The sequence below is a fragment of the Lycium barbarum genome, chromosome 8 (assembly GCF_019175385.1).
Source record: "Lycium barbarum isolate Lr01 chromosome 8, ASM1917538v2, whole genome shotgun sequence".
Lineage (NCBI taxonomy): Eukaryota > Viridiplantae > Streptophyta > Magnoliopsida > Solanales > Solanaceae > Lycium > Lycium barbarum.
In genome coordinates this window covers 130,385,100-130,404,804 of record NC_083344.1, presented here as the reverse complement: position 1 = coordinate 130,404,804, position 19,705 = coordinate 130,385,100, and the positions used below count along the sequence as shown (strand labels likewise).

Genomic DNA, 19,705 nt, shown 5'->3' with positions numbered 1-19,705 from the left:
CATTATTATTATTATTATTAAAATGTGAAATCAATCATTTCGAGACCATACTGGTCCTTTGGCTAAATGGAACAGTCACTGCGAGGCCAACAAGTGTGAGATGGAGATGGCACTTTGCCTTTTGGTCATTAATGTGCGTGAGTATACGTGTCTGACAGTGAGATGAAACCATCAAATATTGTTATATTCCAATCGCATAAATATTTATCCGGATCTAATATTTACATTAAGATTGTTAATTTAATCTTAAATAGTAAGAAAATAAAATGAAAATATGTCATGGCAATATAGTCGCATTGCAATTAGTCACCAAGACAAATTACTTTATCCGACAATAACAGTGTAGTAGCAATTGCAGATAAGAACGGCGTGAGAGTTCAAGTTCTTGATTTCCATCCTTTTGTCACTATCTTTCTTTTTAGGAAATGCAGCCTACTGAATGGGTTGGTCTTCTATTTCTCCCTAATTTAAAATATCAAAAGAGGACGTTGCAAATGTCCGAAGCGGACTACTTTTCTAAGGCTAGAAGAGCAAAATAAAATGATAAATATACATATGATAGACGCGTCTCTTGCACTGATTCATTTGATATAAATATCAATAGCACAAATTTTTTATCGTTCTAAATTCATTGATCCGACTAATTTAAATTCGCATTATAAACTTAAAACAAATAAAGTTTTAGCTCTTTAATCAAAGTAAAATACCCAATGCTAGTGACAAAAGAAAATACGTATATAGAGAAGTGGATCCCAGTAAGGGATGTGGACCTCGAGATAAGAGTGGTGCTGACGCGGATTCAACTATTTGTAACGACATTTATCATCTGCCACGTCACTATTCTATTTTTCTCACTAATTAGAATTCCCCCAAAATCAAATTCGAAATTCATAAAAAAGAAACGAATAAAACCAAACTACTTTCTCGTCGTGAAAACTAATCGGGGAAACTAAAATATAAAATTTAAATTGTGATTTGAAAGTTTCACCAGTTTAAACTATAAAATGTCACCATGAAAGCTTTTGGATATGCCAAAAGGGCCAATTGAGTCGAGCATCATGATTCATGAGCATCTGTTTAATGCTTTGATTGTGCAAACATCGACAAAAGAACATTGACATCAAATAAGTAAATATAACGTAAAAGTGGTCATTTTCCTGTCTTTTATTATCCATGTTTAATTTGTCAGTGGAGTGTACTATCTATTAAATTATACTCTAACGACATAAAAAAGTGCAATTAACATATCAAAGAAAAAAAGATTATTTTGCTTTGCTATGTTTTCTTTTAAGTAAATGAGCATAATAAAATGGTTGGAATTCTTTCACGCCTCGAGTTCAAGTGAATTCAGAATAGCCGGATCAGCGAAGTTTAACTATTGTATAATTAAATAAAAGTACGAAGAAATTATTTATTTGGACTTAGCTGACGTACCAAAAAAATATGTGCATGACATAACGCCTTTCGTACATAATGTATACTTCACTATTTCAGTTTAAGTAATAACGAATGATTGGACATGATATTTGAGAAAGAAAGGAAATTGTTTGATGTTTGTCATCTTGAACATGCGGTAATATTCGCATGACTATAAGAATTTATCAAATAACATATAATTTGAATTGTTTTCAAAATTAAAAAGTTATCAATTTTTTTTGAAGTTGACCAAAAACGAAATAGAACCAACTAGAACATCAAAAGTACGAGTATTATTTAATGGAGTAACATGGACGAGTACTTTTTTTTATTTAGTCAATTAATACTACAATAGCTGTTTACCGAAAAAATAATTAATACTACAATAAATTTAAAAAAAATCCTTCTAAATATGAACCAAGCCATATAGTCTGCATAATTAATAATTCACAATAAAGGAAAAGAGTTGGAAAAAATTATAGTTAAGAGTTGTTTGACTCCCAAATAGGTTAACCCTCGTATAAATTGGGACGTGAGAGTATTATTTAGTCATTGTTTAATGGAGCAAAATGTAGGATTTTTTATTTAGTCAATTAAAACTACGATAAAATAAAAAAGAATCCTTCTAAATAAGAACCAAACCAGGATCGTTAAATAACCATCTTCCCCAAGAACTAATGTATAATTAAACAAAAATACAAGGAAATTACTTATTTGGACAAAGTGCACGTACAAAAACAATATGACATACATCTTCTGTAAATAATGTTTACTCCCAGTGTTTCTAAGTGATGCTAATTGATTGGATACGGAATTTGGAAAATAAAACGACAAAGCTTTTGATCTTTGTCATCTTGAGCATGCACTAATATTTGCATGGCTATAAAAGAATTATCATTAAGAATACTTTCGAAATTAAAAAGTTACTACCATCATCCCAATTGATGTGATACTTTTCATTTTTTTAGAGTCGATTTAACTAAATTTTGAAGCTAAATTGGACTAGATTAACTCAATATTTTAAGATTAAAATTTGTATATTTGAAAACTACATTAAAAGTATAAGTTATAACTTTTCTTATATCAATTTGGTGAAAAATACATCTTAAAATATTAATCAAAATTCATGAAGTTTGAATCTCGAAAAACAAAAATATCACGTAAGTTCCAATAGAGGACGTATCATTTTTCTTAAATTTGACTAAAAATGAAATAGAACCATCTAGTAGGCATAAGACGTAGGAGTATTACTTAGTCATTGTTTAATGGAGTAACATGTAGGAGTACTTTTTTTTATTTGTTAAGTCAATTAATTAAAACTACAATTTTTTTATTTTTTAATTTAAAAAAACCTGCTAATTAGAAGCAAACCAGGATCGTTAAATAACCACCTTCCCCCTTATTAGATTTCATTTTCTTCTTCTTTATCTTGGCTTCCCCTCCACTCGCTCTCTCTCTCTCTCTGTTCTCCAAACCACGTAGGACATGTGGAGAGTAAGCCACAACAACAAAAAAAAAAAATATATAAAATAATACGTAGTTTTTAAAAAATAAATAAATAATTGAGTACATACAAAATTCCATATAAACATCAAACATCAAACGAATTTTCATTTCAAAAAGATTGTCTGTAATGGCGGCAAGAACAAGAATCGTTAGATCACTTAGCAATCTAACACGTAAACCAAAGTTGCAGGTTCTTGTAAATGGAAGCCACGTGTCATCATTTTCAACGGCGGCAGCCGCCGTGTCTCAGGTGGAAGAACCTCCGTCATCAGGGATATTATTTGGGTTAGTGAAAGAGTATGAAGAATATAGAAGGGCTTTGTATGGTGGACTTACACATAAAGCTCTTCTTGTTGATGCTGTTGGTACCCTTGTTATTCCTTCTCAGCCCATGGCTCAGGTTTGTCAATAAATATATATATTTTTTTCATGTAATGCTTAGATTTGTTGATGGATTTTTGATACCAATTTCTAGTTTTTAGTTTTTTTTTTTTTAATTTGTTGATCATATGTTTAAGCTCTGCATTTTTGGCAGCTATATGCTCAGTTTCTTGATTTTACATTTTTGTTTTCCACAAGTTTAGTACTACTCTTCTATCTTTGCTTCCCGACATTGAAACTGATGCGCTCTGACAAAACCAACATGTATTTTTGCACTAAATTGATATAAGAAGTTGTAACTTATACTGTAATACTTTTTAGGTAGTTTTTAAGTATATAAATTGTTATTTTAAAATATTGAGTTAATCTAATATAATTTAGCTTTAAATTTTAGTCAAATTGGCTCTCGAAAAATGAAAAGTATCACATAAATTGGGACGGAGTTAGTAGTACTTTTTTGCTGTATGTTTTTTTCTTTTCCTTTTCAAAAGTTTAGTACTTATTTGCTGTGTTCATGTTATGTGGTGTTTATTGTTTTGGGTAACTACAAATTAAATGCTTATGTCTAAAGTGAATAATTTAACTATAATTTATCTTTCTGCTTTTATTATATCGATGCTATTGTAGTAATGTTTCTGGATCTACTAATGTTGAAATTGAACAACTGCAAATATTATCTTTTTGTGTTTTTTTGAACATTTGTTAATGTATTTCGATACCCGTTTCAATTTTTTAGTCTTTTATTATAAATTTGTTGATCATATGTTTAAGTTCTGCATTTTCTGCAGCTATATGCTCAGTTTCTTGACTTTACCTTTTGAACATCTGTTTAAGTTTGAGTTTATGGGTTCTGTATAATTTATTTATACATATGAAGTGATTTTTTAAATACAAATAAAGGATCTGAGGCAAGATTATTGCTTCTACCGAACCCGTAGACAGGCTTGTAGCTTCGCAAGCTCTGCATTTTCTGCACCCCTATGTTCAGTTTCTTGATTTTTCTTTTTCTAGTTTGTGTCCAAAGTTTAGTACTTTTTGCTGTCTTCATATTATGTGGTGTTTATTGTTTTGGAGAACTACTGCACCCATATGTTCAGTTTCTTGATTTTTCTTTTTCTAGTTTGTGTCCAAAGTTTAGTACTTTTTGCTGTCTTCATGTTATGTGGTGTTTATTGTTTTGGGGAACTACAAATGAAATGCCTATCTCTAAAGTGAACAATTTATCTTTCTGCTTTTAGTTCTGATGAAAAATTTATTAAATGTAACAATTTTTCTGGATCTGCTAATGTTGAAAATTGAGACAATACAAACACCACTACCCATTATTTTTCTGCTTGTAGTATATTGTGTTCAATTTGTTCTGTTTATGATGAAAAAATTATCAAATAAAGGATATTTTCTGGATCTAATGGTGAGGGTTGCAGAGCCAGAAAAGCAGCTGGTAACTATTTTTCTTTCTGCTTGTAGTATCTCTAATGTTCTCTCTCTCTTATTGAAGCACTTTCCAAAGTAAATTTTTTTCTCGATCCGCTATTTACAGCTACCACATAGAGGCGGAACCAAAATTTCAACTTGAGTTCTGCATTTTATAACGATAACTTAAGTGCTCATAGCTGGATTCTAAATTTTATGTGTACATAGTTAACAAACTTTTTACCACAAATGCATTTTTGGAGCAAAAGCTACTAGGTTTGGCTACCCACATCTGGGCTTCTACCTTCTCCCCTACTTACACACCCTGTATCTCATTCCGCGAAGTTGTGTTTGAATATCTTGGTTAAATTTTAGATCTTTTGGTGCTCTTCTCTGTGTGTAGATGAGTATACACATATATATATATTTTGCATTATCCCGACTCTTTCGTTATGGGCAGAGCAAAAGCAAGATATTGACCCCTTTACATGACTTCTTAAAGATATTGATGTCACTTTTATGGGCTTCTCTCAGTTTATTCTGTTTGTCCCTTTATATTCTGTTTGTTCTTGTTCACAATATTTTAACCAGATTGGATTGGATGTTGTAGATTTACAGGCAAATTGGTGAGAAGTATGGGGTGGATTATTCTGAAGCTGAGATATTGAAAAGATACAGATGGGCTTATGAGCAACCTTGGGGTAGATCTAGGCTCAGGTATCTTGTTCTGAACCACCTTTTTTTTTTGGGTTACAAAAAATATTAACCGGTTAGCTGTAATTTGTATGTGTAGTAACTTGCTTCCATGTTGAAAATATTTTGTTTCTTGAACCTTTTGAAAAGAACACCATCAATCACTACTTATCATGCTCTACTTAAATTAATTGTTGTTTAGTACTTTTCATTCATACGCATTATGTTTTTCGTTAATTTTTTTTTCTGGAAGATTATGTTTCTCCTGGATGGAGAAATGCTATTTGCAATTTTTTATTTTATTTTACTGTTTACAAAATAATCAGAGTGGTTTTTAAGTCATAGTAAGTTGAAGTATGATACAAGAGGAATGCTGTTCTTTCTTTCACTTTGTCATTTTTTCTGCTTTGAAATGGATAATCATTAAAAACTAAGTTAAGAATTGATTGGTATAGCGACAGAGGAGATAAAAACAAAAAATTACAGACAAAAAGAATAAAAGAAAGTTCATCTGGCTTGAGAATAAAAGATACTGTACTTGGTCTAATATTGGCTTGTTTTGAGAAAAGGGATTAACTTTGAGAAAAGGAAAATTTAATCCCTTTTTCTTTATCAAAAAGGGATTAACTTTCTTTTTTTCCTTGCTTTTGATTGTTGTGAGAAACTGGCTTAGCTTGGCTGCTAAAGAAATCCATTTCTTTTGTTTTGATCGTTGTCTTTCTCTTGTTGATAGGATTCTAGGTTCAGTGTCAGCTTGAATAGTTTGCTCTTTAACTTTTGTGCTTCCTGAAGCATGTTGATCCTCATTGTCCAGATATTCAATAATTTTATATTGTAATCTGTTCCCTTGTGTGATTGTCTAGTTGTGTAATAACATATTGTCTGAGCTCTATTTTTGCTCGACAAACTTGAATACAATTGTGAACGCAGTTTTTGGTTTCTTAAAAGGCCAAAAACATGTTTCTGGTTAAATTAGGACTTCTAGAGAACTATGCCTTTCAAACATATTCTCTGCTCTCACTCAACGATCAACATTCATAGGCAAATACACACCGCATATTATAATTTTTTAACACTTCATGAGCAGATGTTGACATCTGAATAATTTGATATCATGCAAGTTATTGTTATAATGGTGATGACCTTTAGATCATCTTTGATATTTAGTAAATTTCTCTTGTCCGCAAGAGATAAAATAGGGGAATTCTTAATGATATAGTCTGTGTCTTGCAGATATGTTAATGACGGAAGGCCATTTTGGCAACATATAGTTAGTTCTTCGACTGGCTGTTCTGATTCTCAGTACTTTGAGGAGCTGTATAACTACTATACTACAGAAAAGGTTGGCTCACTTTGAGATACTGTACTATTTCTGTTTACAGTAAATTGGTTTAATTCTTCCAGTTCATTAATAAGAATATACTTAAATTTACTTTCATTCATCAATAGGCCTGGCATCTTTGCGATCCAAATGCGGAGAAGGTTTTCCAGGCCCTTAGAAATGCAGGAGTAAAGTTGGCTGTAGTGTCGAATTTTGACACCCGATTGAGACCAGTGTTGAGGGCTCTGAACTGTGATCATTGGTTTGATGCCGTTGCAGTTTCAGCTGAGGTAATGTGTTTTGTTGGCTTTCCTTTTGATTCCTTAGTGATCCAACAACTAGGGGTGGCAAAATTAGCCCATTAAAACATGACCCGCCCATTTAAGCCCAACCAATTTCTGCCCATCTAAAATTTAGCCCAAATTGACCCATAAAAACCTTGTCAAAATATTTTCAAAAGGACATTTTTTTATTTGATGTGGTATGACCCACTTTTTAGCCCATTTTATCCCAATTCATTTCAACCCTACTAACGTTTGCTTTATTAACTCAGCCCATTTTGACCCGCCCATGTGACACACCTACCAACAACTGATTTTCTTTTTGGCTTTTAACAGGTAGAAGCAGAGAAGCCTAATCCAACAATATTTCTAAAAGCTTGTGAGTTACTAGGAGTAAATCCAGATGATGCTGTTCATGTAGGCGATGATCGTAGAAATGACATTTGGGGTGCTAGAGATGCAGGTTGCGATGCCTGGCTGTGGGGAAGTGACGTTAACTCTTTCAAAGAGGTAACTGATTTATTCGCCTCTCTTTTAGTATTTAATTCTGGGAAGTTACACATTTGGCCGGTCGACAAAAAGTAATTTCAAAAATGTATATTTATGTATATCATATAGTAGTATACAAAAAATATACACTTGCTGGGCAGCTATTTGTGTCAATTTCTCTTTAATTTTTCCATAGCTTAGCTTTATTGATCCTGATTCACTAGAATACTTTTGCCTGAAAATGTTGCGTGACAATGTTATTTGTCTCGTGCAGGTTGCTCAAAGAATAGGAGTCGAGGTCTGAAGGGTAATATTAGGAGATGCGTTCGATGTGTAAAAAGCCACTTCTTGTGTAGGAATCTCCTCATAGCCCCATGCATGTATATATTCTGCTTTTGTAATCAGTATGAGAGATATCACCAAGGCCTTTGTTGGTGGCAATGTTAGAGTGTGAATAAATAGGCTGTAGAACTGTGGTTTCTCAATGCCATATTTTAGCTGCCTCTTTTGTATGTTGGGAGTATGGTGTTGTTTTCACCTAGTCATGCATATTTCGTTTCTGTTTGATGTACGCAAGTGTCCCTTTTTCAGGCCACCGTCAAGATTTTTGTCCCTTTTTTAAAGTTGCGCAAATAACCCTTGGGAAATTAACCATCCGGATAACATTAGAGTCATTTTGTTTATATATTGCTCAAACTTATAGACAAGACATTAGATTGTAGGCCAACGTCTACAAAAACTTACAAATTGCTGAAAAAGAATTTTTTAGATCATTTCTGCTTTTAGTTCTGATGAAAAACTTATTAAAAGGAACAATTTTTCTGGATCTGCTAATGTTGAAAATTGAGACAATACAAACACCACTATCTATTATTTTTCTGCTTGTAGTATATTGTGTTCAATTTGTTCGGTTTACGATGAAAAAATTATCAAAGAAATGATATTTTCTGGATCTAATGGTGAGGGTTGCAGAACCAGAAAAGCTAGTAACTATTTTTCTTTCTGCTTATAATATCTCTAATGTTCTGTCTCTTATTGAAGCATTTTTGAAAGTAATTTTTTTTCTTGATCCACTGTTTACGGCTTACACATAGAGGTGGAACCAGAATTTCAACTTGAGTTATGCATTTTATAACGATAACTTAAGTGCTCGTAGCTGTATTCTAAATTTAATGTGTACATATTTAACAAACTTTTTACCAATACATTATTCGAGCAAAAGCTACTAGGTTTGGCTGAACACGTATCTGGCTTCTACCTCTGCCCCTGCTTACACACCGTGTCTCATTCCGCAACATTGTGTTTGAATATTTTGCTTAAATTTTAGATCTTTTGGTGCTTCTCTCTGTGTGTAGATGAGTATACACATACATATTTTGCATTATCCTGACTCTTTCATTATGGGCATAGCAAAAGCAAAATATTGACTTTTTTTGCTTCATTTCCCAATTCCCCCCCCCCCCCCCCCCCCCCTTTACATGACTTCTTAAGGATACTGATGTCACTTTTATGGGCTTCTCTCAGTTTATTCTCTTTGTCCCCTTATATTCTGTTTGTTCTTGTTCACAATATTTTAACCATATTGGATTGGATGTTGTAGATTCACAGGCAAATTGGTGAGAAGTATGGGGTGGGTTATTCTGAAGCTGAGATATTGAAAAGATACATATGGGCTTATGAGCAACCTTGGGGTAGATCTAGGCTCAGGTATCTTGTTCTGAACCACCTTTGAAAAAAAAATAAAAAATTAACCGGTTCGCTGTAATTTATATGTGTAGTAACTTGCTTCCATGTTGAAAATATTTTGTTTCTTGAACCTTTTGAAAAGAGCACCATTAATCACTACTAATCATGCTCTATTTAAATTAATTGTTGTTTAGTACTTTTCGTTCATACGCAATATGTTTTTGGTTAAATTCTTTTTCTGGAAGATTATGTTTCTCCTGGACGGAGAAATGCTATTTGCTAATAATATGTCTGTTTGATTTTACTGTTTACAAAGTAATCCGAGTGGTTTTTAAGTCATAGTAAGTTAAGTATGATACAAGGAGAATGCCGTTCTTTCTTTCACTTTGTCATTTTTTCAGCTTTGAATTGGATAGTCATTAAAAACTAAGTTAAGAATCGATTGGTATAGCGACAGAGGAGAATAAAACAAAAAAATTACAGACAAAAAGAATGAAAGAAAGTTCTTCTGGCTTGAGAATAAAATATATTGTACTTGGTCTAATATTAGCTTGTTTTGAGAAAAGGGATTAACTTTGAGAAAGGGAAAAGTTAATCGAAAAGTTAATCCGTTTTTCCTTATCAAAAAGGGATTAACTTTCTTATTTCCTTGCTTTTGATTGTTGTGAAAAGTTGACTTAGCTTGCCTGCTAAAGAACCTATATCTTTTGTTTTGATCGTTGTCTTTCTCTTGTTGATAAGATTCTTGGTTCAGTGTCAGCTTGAATAGATTTCTCTTAAACCTTTGTGCTTCCTGAAGCATGTTCATCCTCATTGTCCAGATATTCAATAATTTTATATTGTAATCTGTTCCCTTGTGTGATTGTCTAGTTGTGTAATAATATATTGTCTGAGCCCTGACAAACTTGAATACAATTGTGAATGCAATTTTTGGTAATTCTTAGAAGGCCAAAAACATGTCTTGGTTAATTACACCAAGTCTCTGGTTAAACTTGTTTATTCTAGGACTTCTAGAGAACTATGCCTTTCAAACGTATTCTCTTCTCTCATTCGACGATCAACATTCATAGACAAATGCTTCTACGCACACCGCAGATTATAAACTTTTAACACTTCATGAGCGGATGTTGATATCTGATTAATTTGAGATCGTGAAAATTATTGTTACAATGTTGGTGACCGTTAGATTATCTTTGATGTTTTGAGTAAATTTCTCTTGTCCGCAAGAGATAAAATAGGGGAATTCTTAATGATATAGTCCGCATATTGCAGATATGTTAATGACGGAAGGCCATTTTGGCAACATATAGTTAGTTCTTCGACTGGCTGTTCTGATTCTCAGTACTTTGAGGAGCTGTATAACTACTATACTACAGAAAAGATTGGCTCACTTTGAGATACTTTACTATTTCTGTTTACAGCAAATTGGTTTAATTCTTCCAGTTCGTTAATAAGAATATACTTAACTTTACTTTCATTCGTCATTCTTCAATAGGCCTGGCATCTTTGCGATACAAATGCGGAGAAGGTTTTCCAGGCCCTTAGAAATGCAGGAGTAAAGTTGGCTGTAGTGTCGAATTTTGACACCCGATTGAGACCAGTGTTGAGGGCTCTGAACTGTGATCATTGGTTTGATGCCGTAGCAGTTTCAGCTGAGGTGATGTGTTTGTTGTCCTTCCTTTTGCTTCCTTAGTGATCCGACAGCTGATTTTCTTTATTGGCTATTTTACAGGTAGAAGCAGAGAAGCCTAATCCAACAATATTTCTAAAAGCTTGTGAGTTACTAGGAGTAAATCCAGATGATGCTGTTCATGTAGGCGATGATCGTAGAAATGACATTTGGGGTGCCAGAGATGCAGGTTGCGATGCCTGGCTGTGGGGAAGTGACGTTAACTCTTTCAAAGAGGTAACTGATTTATTCGCCTCTCTTTTAGGTATCTAATTCTGGGCATTTGGTCGGTCAGCAAAAAGTAATAGCATTCGCTAGCCAAATATACAACAAATATTTACTATTGTGTATCAGAAATGTATATTTTATGTATAATATATATTAGTATACAAAAAATATACATTTGCTGGGCGGCTATTTATGTCAAGTTCTCTTTAATTTTTCCATAGCTTGCTTTATTGATCTTGATTCACTAGAATACTTTTCGTTACTAGTTGCAGTAACTTCTTAGCTTCTACTAACCGCAGTCTTTTGCCTGAAAATGTTGCGTGACAATGATATTTGTCTTGTGCAGGTTGCTCAGAGAATAGGAGTCGAGGTCTGAAAGGGTGTAAAAGCCGCTTCTTGTGCAGAAATCTCCTCATAGTTCCATGTTTGTATATATTCTGCTTTTGTAATCAGTATGAGGGAGATATCACCAAGGCCTTTGTTGGTGGCAAAGTTTAGAGTGTGAATAAACAGGCTGTAGAACTGTGGTTTCTCAATGCCATATTTTAGTAGCCTCTTTTGTATGTTGGAGTAGGCTTTGTTCTGCCTAGTTATGCACCTTTCGTTTCCAGCTGATTTACACGAGTGTCCCTTTTTTAGGCCATTTTTGTCCCTTTTTCAAAAAGTTGCACAAATAGCCCCTGAGAAATTAACCTTCTGGATAACATTAGAGTCAGGTTTAATGTGTGTTCGTATATTGGTCAAACTTATAGACAAGACATTAGACTTGTAATCTAACGTTTGCAAGCACTTACAAATTTTTAGGTTGTGATTTAATGTTCTCTCTTAAGATTTTCAAATTGCTCAAAAGAAAATTCTAGAACATGGTCCAAAAAGTTAATAAGTTGGCTGAGAAACAAAAAGAGGATTGTCTACTAAACAATCGACCGGAAAAAGGAACAAGCTGCGAAAATTTCACTTTGTTTCCTCAGTGAAACTCAGGAGAGATGATAAACAACCAATCAAATCCAAACAAGTCCCTCTGAGATGAAAAGAATATGTATGTTTTAACTTTGATTAAGACTTATCCAGGACAGAAATATATGCTTTCTTAAACAAACATATTAGAATTACTAGACAATTATAGAAATTAGAAATTGAAAAAGATCTGAAAACTTGTAACTCCTCGTTGCACTAAACTAAAAGTTGGTTTCCTCCTGTTTTTCTTCACCCTCTTTATCCTGGGCCTCTTCTTGCCTCGTTGTGTTAAGAAAATTAATCAATCCTCCTTTAAGTGAAACATCAACTTCATCTTCCTTCGTCAGCTGCTCCGCCACCTGTGCCGGTGTCATCGCCGTCTTTCCAATCAATTCCTCAATTTCTTCAAACAAATTATGTTGTCCTTGTTATCCAGACTGTGTTCAAAACAACAAACAACGTTAGTAAAAGAAGGTTCAAACAACGAAACAATATCTCAATAAAATCAGAAAAGAAAATGACAAAAACAGTAAATCAGAAACTGGAAGCGATAAAAATATTTAGAAACTAAATATCCGAGTCCACAGAATTCACTGTGTGTCCTTAAGGAATTTAATCCCCTCAAGTACCCAAGGTTAAGGATTACTTCCTCCCAGGATAAAACGGATAAACCTGTCAAAGATGTAGCGGCACCTCAAACGCCTTTGACTTCACGCGAACTCAAAAATGGCAACGAATCACACAAGACACTGACTCAGTTTTGTTTTGTAAGAAATATGCAGAATGCTAGAATGCAAATTGTATTTTCGAAAATTTCAGTAGTAGAAAAATGAGGCATTGCCTATGTATTTATAGCCTGTGAAATACCTGTTCTGATTTGGCGCGGAAATTTTTTTCAGAAATGGAAAAATGAATAAAATAAATTTGGCCTAAAAATATGATCTATCAATTAGATCATTTGTCCAAATCCAAATCCGAGCGACAACGATAGCACGACGGGAGTCCCACTAAGTGCTTTTATATATAAGCACACAAAGTTACTTTCTACCACCAATGTGGGAGAAAGAGCACTTAGAAAAGTTACTTCTCCAAATTTCAATTTTCCCTCCATTTCTCATTCACACCCACTTAGCTATCTTATTCATTAGCTAGCTTCATCAGTCTTATACCACCAAGGCAGTTTGCAGCAAGAAGCTTGAAGCCACAAGGTGTACAATATGCCATGAATGTGCATGTCCATTCGACCTGGTCGCAACAATGCAGGGTCAAGTTTTTCTATGTGATTTGTTGTATTCTTTGATCTCCACAGCTTGACCATAAACCGTCTATGAAATTCAGTAATCCAGAGGCAGAACTAGAATTTTTCACTAAGGATATTTAAAATATAATTAAGTAAAACACATGAGGAAACTAAGGGAATTCAAAATCCACTATATACGTAAAAATTAATTTTGACCATACTAAAAAATAGCTTAGCGACAGACAAATTCTGTAGCTAACGACAAAATCCGTCGCTAATCTTATTTAGCGACATTATAAAAAAAATCGTTAGCTACGAGCAATTTAGCGACGAAGTTTCGGATGAAAGAGAGATATTACCTTGTTTCCTTCCATATCTATTGAAGAAGGATAATAATAGCCAGCCTTTTCTGTTGCTCAAATTTTCTTGCGAATCAATTGTACAATCAATATCCTCCGCAACCAAAATCAAATTATTAGCAGTAGCCAACAGCAACCGCCGCAAATCCGAATTCTTCTTTATCGTCGTTAACTCCAAATCATATACTATATCAAAATCTAAATAATTAGCCATAGCTGCAATTAAACTAGATTTCCCAGTCCATGGAGGACCATATAATCAATACCCTCTTTTCCACGCTTTTCCCACTTTCCTATAATACTCTTTCCTTTGTACAAATCTGTCCAAGTCCTTCAAAATCTTATTTTTTTGCTCTGTGTCCATTGCTAATGTCTCAAATGTGGCTGGATGATCAAGATTCACAGGCATCCACATTCCACTCAGATCATGCATCTTGTCACGATCCACAGTGTGAATCTTGAGTGCCCTAATTTCATGTTTACGCAATTTCGCCTCTTTGATAACGTGGGGCAAGTAAGACTTCAGGACAGTATCCTTGTTTTTACGATGAAACGTTAGCTCGAATGATCTAACCTCGTTATCACGACTATACATAGTTCTTATTGATGATCCCATGCGTTCATGACAAACCCAAACCCACGTGTACTTCTGACCATCGTAAAAGTCAACAACTTCTTCGTTACGTTGCATGCTAACGTTGAAATTTTTCTCCTTGACCGGTTTGATAACTTTGAAGCGATGAGTGTTTGTTGGGGAGATTTTGGTGCCTAAGTAAATTTTGGCAGCTTTGTATGCTTCGTTAACATCTAGGCCATCGAATTCATCAATCACCATAGTCAACTGATTCGAGAATTTGTTGAAAAAAATCCTTACACTAACGATGATATAATGTTGTAATTCCAATGGGAGAATTCACGACCTACTGAATGGACCAATATGGCTGTTGCAACAATAGAGCCAACCGTGCCTATTTTTAGATTTTTTTGTTGGGTGTGCGAACAAAGTACCACATTGGTAGCTGAAAAGAAAAAAGAGCTACTCTTAATGATGTGAGGCCTTTTGAGGAAAGCTGTGCGAGCTTGGCCCAAAGCGGATAATATCACATTATGTTAAGAGTATCTTTGGACCGTTTTAACCCAACAACTGGTATCAGAGCTAATGACCCAGTTATGGTAATGAGAAAGAGTTACTTATAAGGAGTTGGGATACTCTTAATGATGTGAAGCCTTTTGAGGAAAACCGTGCGGGCTTGGCCCAAAGCGGACAATATCACATCATGTTAAGAGTATCTTTGGACCGTTTTAGCCCAACACTTTGCTCAGGCCATGTTTGATTTTTCCGAGGAAGACATGTTTCTCGTTAACTTATTGTTGCAGGTAACTTGTCTTATTTTTAGTGCATAGTAGTTTTTTTGATTTAGTTGGTATATTTATAATCGGAACGCCAAGTATTCTTGGAGTCAAAGTAAAGTGTCTTGGAGTCTTTGAACACAAGAGTAGAAGCATTGAAGTTATTGCCAGAGAAATTGCCTATATGTGTGCTATGAGAGCTCCTGCTAGAATGCAATTGCTGGTGCAATTTTGGCACATATAACTGTGATTGTATGATGTTTGTAGTGAAATAGTTGTCTTGTCTGGTAGGAGAGATTGACTAGAACCACCTCTAGGAGGTATGTTAGTGAATTTCCCTCTTTATGTCTCTATGATACTGGTTTCTCTAGAGAATAGCTCACTGTGGTAGGGTAGCTAAAGCTTTGTACTGTACAGTTGGTGATTAATAAAATTGTTAGTTACCAAAAATAGTGTCTTGGAGTCAAAGAATGGAAGTATTTTCTTTTTATTCTTGCTGTTTACTTGAGGACCAAGAACTTTCCTCGATAAATATGGGTCTTCTTCCTTCAATTGAATTATCCCACGTTTTGTAATAGAGCGTTTGTATATGTCGTAGCATTAGTATTGAAAATACTTCGAGTGAACCTCTTCATTGGAGTAATAATTGTGAGGTATTCTCTTGGAATATATTTGAAATTAATTAGAGTTTCTATCTCTAATTTTGTGCCTTCTTTTGTGTACCGATGTCCAATTGTTATTGCTAGTAAATTTGCTCCTCTCAGGTTACATTGACGAACCTCGTTAAATAGTGAGCTTTCCTTTAACATATTAATGTCATTATAACATTATTTGGCTAATTTTCCCGAAAGTTCTATTCATAAACGTTTTATTAATGCTTCCCTAAACTAAATCAGTATTCATGAACCAATAATAGAAATAAACTCAAACTTGATTTCGGGAAAACAATAATCACGATCTAATGGATTCTGTTTTCTGAATTACAGTAACTTAAGGAGCCGTTTGTGCATCAAATTTGTCTCCTTTTTTTTTTTTTTTTTTTTTCCAATGTTGTTTTTCAAAACATTGTTTGGTTATGCATTGAATTGATTTTTTGAAGACAAGTTTATCAACTTTGAAAAAATTGGTAGTTTTTTCCACACTCAAAAAAAACAATTTTTTTTCAAGTAAACTTCAAATATCATATTTTTTTTTGTCGAAATGCCTATTTAATCTAGACATATAGTTATTTTTCAAAATAAAAAACAATGATAAAATAAATTCAAACTTTGCTCCTTTCTACTCATTTTCTTCCTCCTCATCAACCTTGGCCTCTTCATGTTCTTTCTTCTTCGTATGAAGAATATCAATCAAGCCATTAAGTGCGATGTTAACTTCATCTTCCTTCATCAGCTGCTCTGCCACCACAGCTGGCGTCACAACCGTAGTTCCGATTAAATTCTCAATTTCTTCAAAAAGTTGATGATATGTTATCCCAAGGTAATTTGGAAGCAAGAAGCCTAAAGCCACAAGGAGTGCAATATGCCATGTGAATGTGCACATCCATTCGTCCAGGTCGCAAAAATGTAGGATCGATCTTTTCAACGTGATTTGTTGTGAAGATTATGATTCTTTCGTCTCCACAGCTCGACCATAATCCATCAATGAAGTTCAGCAAACCAGACAATGTCACCTATATATAACAATAAAAGACAGAACAAAAACATGTGGACATTTAGTATGACTTTTCATTTGGGTGCAAACGAAGTCTCATATTGGTTGTGACAGCTGAGATACATATAAGATAGAGGAATGCTCTAAAATGGTGTAAGAAATATTGAAAATCATCGCGAGAGCTGGGCGAAAGTGATGTCTTATCATGTTAGAGTGAGTGTCCATGGACCGGATTAAGACCTAACAAATTGGTATCAGAGTATGGATAGTTCAACCGAGTGTGACGAGCATAGAGATGGCAAATGGTATGGAAGCGAGTTAGTTAGACACTTGGATGAGGTGGAGAGAATATAAAAGGAAGCCTTTTAGCTTGATGGTGAGTTTTAGTGACCATAAGAAAAATACTCGGACAACGTGAATGACACATAATAGATCGCTAGATAAGACTGTCAATCTTGGTGATAGGTTGGCCCATAAATCTTAGTGATGAGCCATGTTGTACTAGGTTTGAGGGGCTTGTCAATATTCCATGACAAACTATGTGGAACTAAGTTCGAGGAAAAAATATATCATGGTGCGAACAAATCCGTTTTTGGTAGTTAAGAAAAATAATGTGAACTTGACCCGAGGCGAATGATGACATTATACTAAATTAGAAAATGTAAAAAAGGTGAAAAAGATAAAGACACTAACCTTGCTTTCTTCCTCGTGAGAGTCATTTGAAGGAGCCGCTGCACGACTAGACAACTTTTCTTGCAAATCAATAGTAGCTTCAATATCCTCCACCACCAAAATGGACTTATTGGCGGTTGCCACCAGCAACCGCCTTGGGTCCATGTTCTTCTTTCACCTCTGTCAACTCCAAATCATATATATCAAAATTTAAGTAATTCGCCATAACTGCAATCAAACTCGATTTGCCTGTCCCCGGAGGACCATACAACAAACACCCTCTTTTCCACGCTTTCCCAACTTTCCTATAATACTCTTTCCTCTTTACAAATCTATCTAAATCCTTCACAATCTTATCCTTTTGCTCTGAGTCCATTGCTAATGTCTCAAATGTCGCCGGATGATCAAGATTCACCGGTGTCCACACCGAACTTAAGTCATTCATATTCTCATAATCCATAGTGTGGATCTTGAGTGTCCTAGTTTCGAGTTTTTGCAATTTCGCCTCGTTCATAATGTAAGGCAAGTAACATTCGAGGACAAAGTCCTTGCTTTTTCGATGAAACGTGAGTTCATAGGACCTAACCTCGGATCTCAAAGTGGAGTTCATGTCACGCGGATTATAAAAATAATCGCGTGATGTTTGAATTTGTTTACATGCCCAAATCCACTTGAATTTATGACCCTTATAATAGTCAGTGACTTCCTCATTTCTTTCCATGCTCATACTGAAATTCTTTTCCTTCTCAGGTTTGCTTATTTTGAAACGACGAGTGTCAGGAGAGAGCTTGGAAGCCTAAGTAAATTTGGGCTGATTCGTAAAATTCGTTGCTCACCATGCCATCAAATTCGTCAATCATCATAGTTAGCTGATTCGAGAATTTAATAAAGACGTTTCTCAGGCCAAAAAAAAGATAATCTTGAACTTCTGGTGGGAGGTTATGTGCAACCATGGCCATTGCAGCAGCAGAGCCAATTGCTGATATTACAGTTTTGGCAATTGCTATTTTTGACTCAGCAGAATCAGACATGTTGTTTTTTTAAGAATTTGGGATTATGGGGTTATTAGGAGATTGATCAAGATTATAGATAATTTTGATTGTTGATAGCTCCCTCTTTCTCCTGTTCTGATTTTTATAAGATGGGAATAGAATCTTGAAATGCACTTAATGGATGATTAGAACTGTGCTTTTCCTTTTTGACAAGTAATTAGGAACGTGCTAATTAATGAAATGATGAAGGAAAGAAGATTATAAAGCCACAAAAGGAATGAAGAACGAATAGAAAAAACACACAAATTTATTCCTAATGGTGTTTTGTATATTGCAAATTATTCTGTTAGGAGCTTCCATTGAACTTCTTAAGGTGGAAATGCTTTATACCAGATCCCGGATGTGAATTCTTCGAAATATTAAAATATTACTACATTTTGCTAGTCACATGTCTATCTTTATAATTTAAGTGTAGCATAAGATGCAATTCCTTTTAACATCTTAAATTATAAAAGATCATATAGAAGTTTACAAGATAATTTTGTTTATTTTTTCATGTGATCAAAGGCAGTAGTGTCTGAGGAATTATGAAAGTTTCGCTCATTTTAGATTTGCAGGTGTTAGAACATACACTATCAGAAGAAAACCACAGAGTTTGGGAAATAGTACTTAAGCAAAAGAAAAAAAAGTTACAGATAGATTATTCTTCATGTATTGAAGTTCATTAAAAAGTCATATCCAATGCGTAGACCCATAGCAATAAAGTTTTACTATGTGTTCTGCTTTACTGTATTGCTCCATAAACTTACTTGGGCCTTCTAAATGTATATATATAGTTCTCACGAATGCTAAATCGATAGAGTCGTGAGAGATGAAATTTTCGCCAGTAGTTCCTTTTGGGATAGCTATTTGTTAAATGATCCTTTTTTATTTCTCTTGCAATTTATGGACCTTTTAAATGTTACACCACGAACTAAAATTTACACCACGGTCTAGACCAAAGTCTAGCGTTATCAGGAGGGGCATATTGTTGGAAAAATATTAGAGATGATCACATTAGAAGAACAAATAACAGAAATATAATAATAATAATAATAATAATAATAATAATAATAATAATAATAATAATAAAGATAGAACATAGTTGAAATTGGAAAACCCGGTTCAAGGCACGTTATGGATGGCGCTATCTTCAGAGTAGATTTTTGTCGCTACCCTGGTGCAAATAGCAAAGTGACGTTCTACTTCCAAGATACAATGAACCACACAGAAATCTTCTAATGTGCACTCAAATAAAAGTTCCGGAGAGCTCTTTTAATCTCTGAACTGCTTTTGTAAGAATTCAGAATAAGAAGGAAATATGGACTCTAGAAGAAAATGAAAAGATAAAGAATTTAAA

At 34.2% G+C, this 19,705-nt stretch overlaps 2 protein-coding genes and 2 pseudogenes across 3 annotated transcripts; 2 read left to right on the top strand and 2 right to left on the bottom strand.

Annotated features, from left to right (window-relative positions):
* Positions 1 to 2,853: 2,853 nt before the first annotated feature.
* LOC132607448 (uncharacterized) lies at positions 2,854 to 8,071 on the top strand. Of its 2 annotated transcripts, none has more exons than XM_060321416.1 (6): positions 2,854 to 3,322; positions 5,327 to 5,433; positions 6,643 to 6,751; positions 6,859 to 7,020; positions 7,348 to 7,521; positions 7,775 to 8,071. In XM_060321416.1, the coding sequence occupies exons 1-6, from the start codon at positions 3,050 to 3,052 to the stop codon at positions 7,802 to 7,804; spliced, it is 855 nt and encodes a 284-aa protein (XP_060177399.1). In that variant the 5' UTR covers positions 2,854 to 3,049; the 3' UTR covers positions 7,805 to 8,071. The 2 variants fall into 2 exon arrangements, with proteins under 2 accessions (XP_060177399.1, XP_060177401.1); XM_060321418.1 differs by lacking the exon at positions 2,854 to 3,322 and adding an exon at positions 4,130 to 4,744.
* A 385-nt stretch (positions 8,072 to 8,456) lies between these two features.
* Positions 8,457 to 11,653, top strand: LOC132608351 (uncharacterized). The gene is made up of 6 exons (XM_060322384.1): positions 8,457 to 8,552; positions 9,101 to 9,207; positions 10,459 to 10,567; positions 10,682 to 10,843; positions 10,919 to 11,092; positions 11,430 to 11,653. Exons 1-6 carry the CDS (start codon positions 8,457 to 8,459, stop codon positions 11,457 to 11,459), a joined length of 678 nt encoding a protein of 225 aa, XP_060178367.1. The 3' UTR covers positions 11,460 to 11,653.
* Positions 11,654 to 12,261: 608 nt separating this feature from the next.
* Positions 12,262 to 15,624, bottom strand: LOC132608349 (protein HYPER-SENSITIVITY-RELATED 4-like; annotated as a pseudogene).
* Positions 15,625 to 15,717: 93 nt separating this feature from the next.
* On the bottom strand, positions 15,718 to 18,345 carry LOC132607447 (protein HYPER-SENSITIVITY-RELATED 4-like; annotated as a pseudogene).
* Positions 18,346 to 19,705: the final 1,360 nt, after the last annotated feature.

Excerpts from the sequence above, each read along its gene's own strand:
- LOC132608351 (XM_060322384.1), top strand. The coding sequence starts at position 8,457 with ATGGTGAGGGTTGCAGAACCAGAAAAGCTAGTAACTATTTTTCTTTCT. Across the intron at positions 8,553-9,100 it reads TTATTGAAGCATTTTTGAAA|ATTCACAGGCAAATTGGTGA; the intron begins GTAATTTTTTTT and ends TGGATGTTGTAG. Across the intron at positions 10,568-10,681 it reads ACTACTATACTACAGAAAAG|GCCTGGCATCTTTGCGATAC; the intron begins ATTGGCTCACTT and ends ATTCTTCAATAG.
- LOC132607448 (XM_060321416.1), top strand. The coding sequence starts at position 3,050 with ATGGCGGCAAGAACAAGAATCGTTAGATCACTTAGCAATCTAACACGT. Across the intron at positions 5,434-6,642 it reads TGGGGTAGATCTAGGCTCAG|ATATGTTAATGACGGAAGGC; the intron begins GTATCTTGTTCT and ends TGTGTCTTGCAG. Across the intron at positions 6,752-6,858 it reads ACTACTATACTACAGAAAAG|GCCTGGCATCTTTGCGATCC; the intron begins GTTGGCTCACTT and ends ATTCATCAATAG.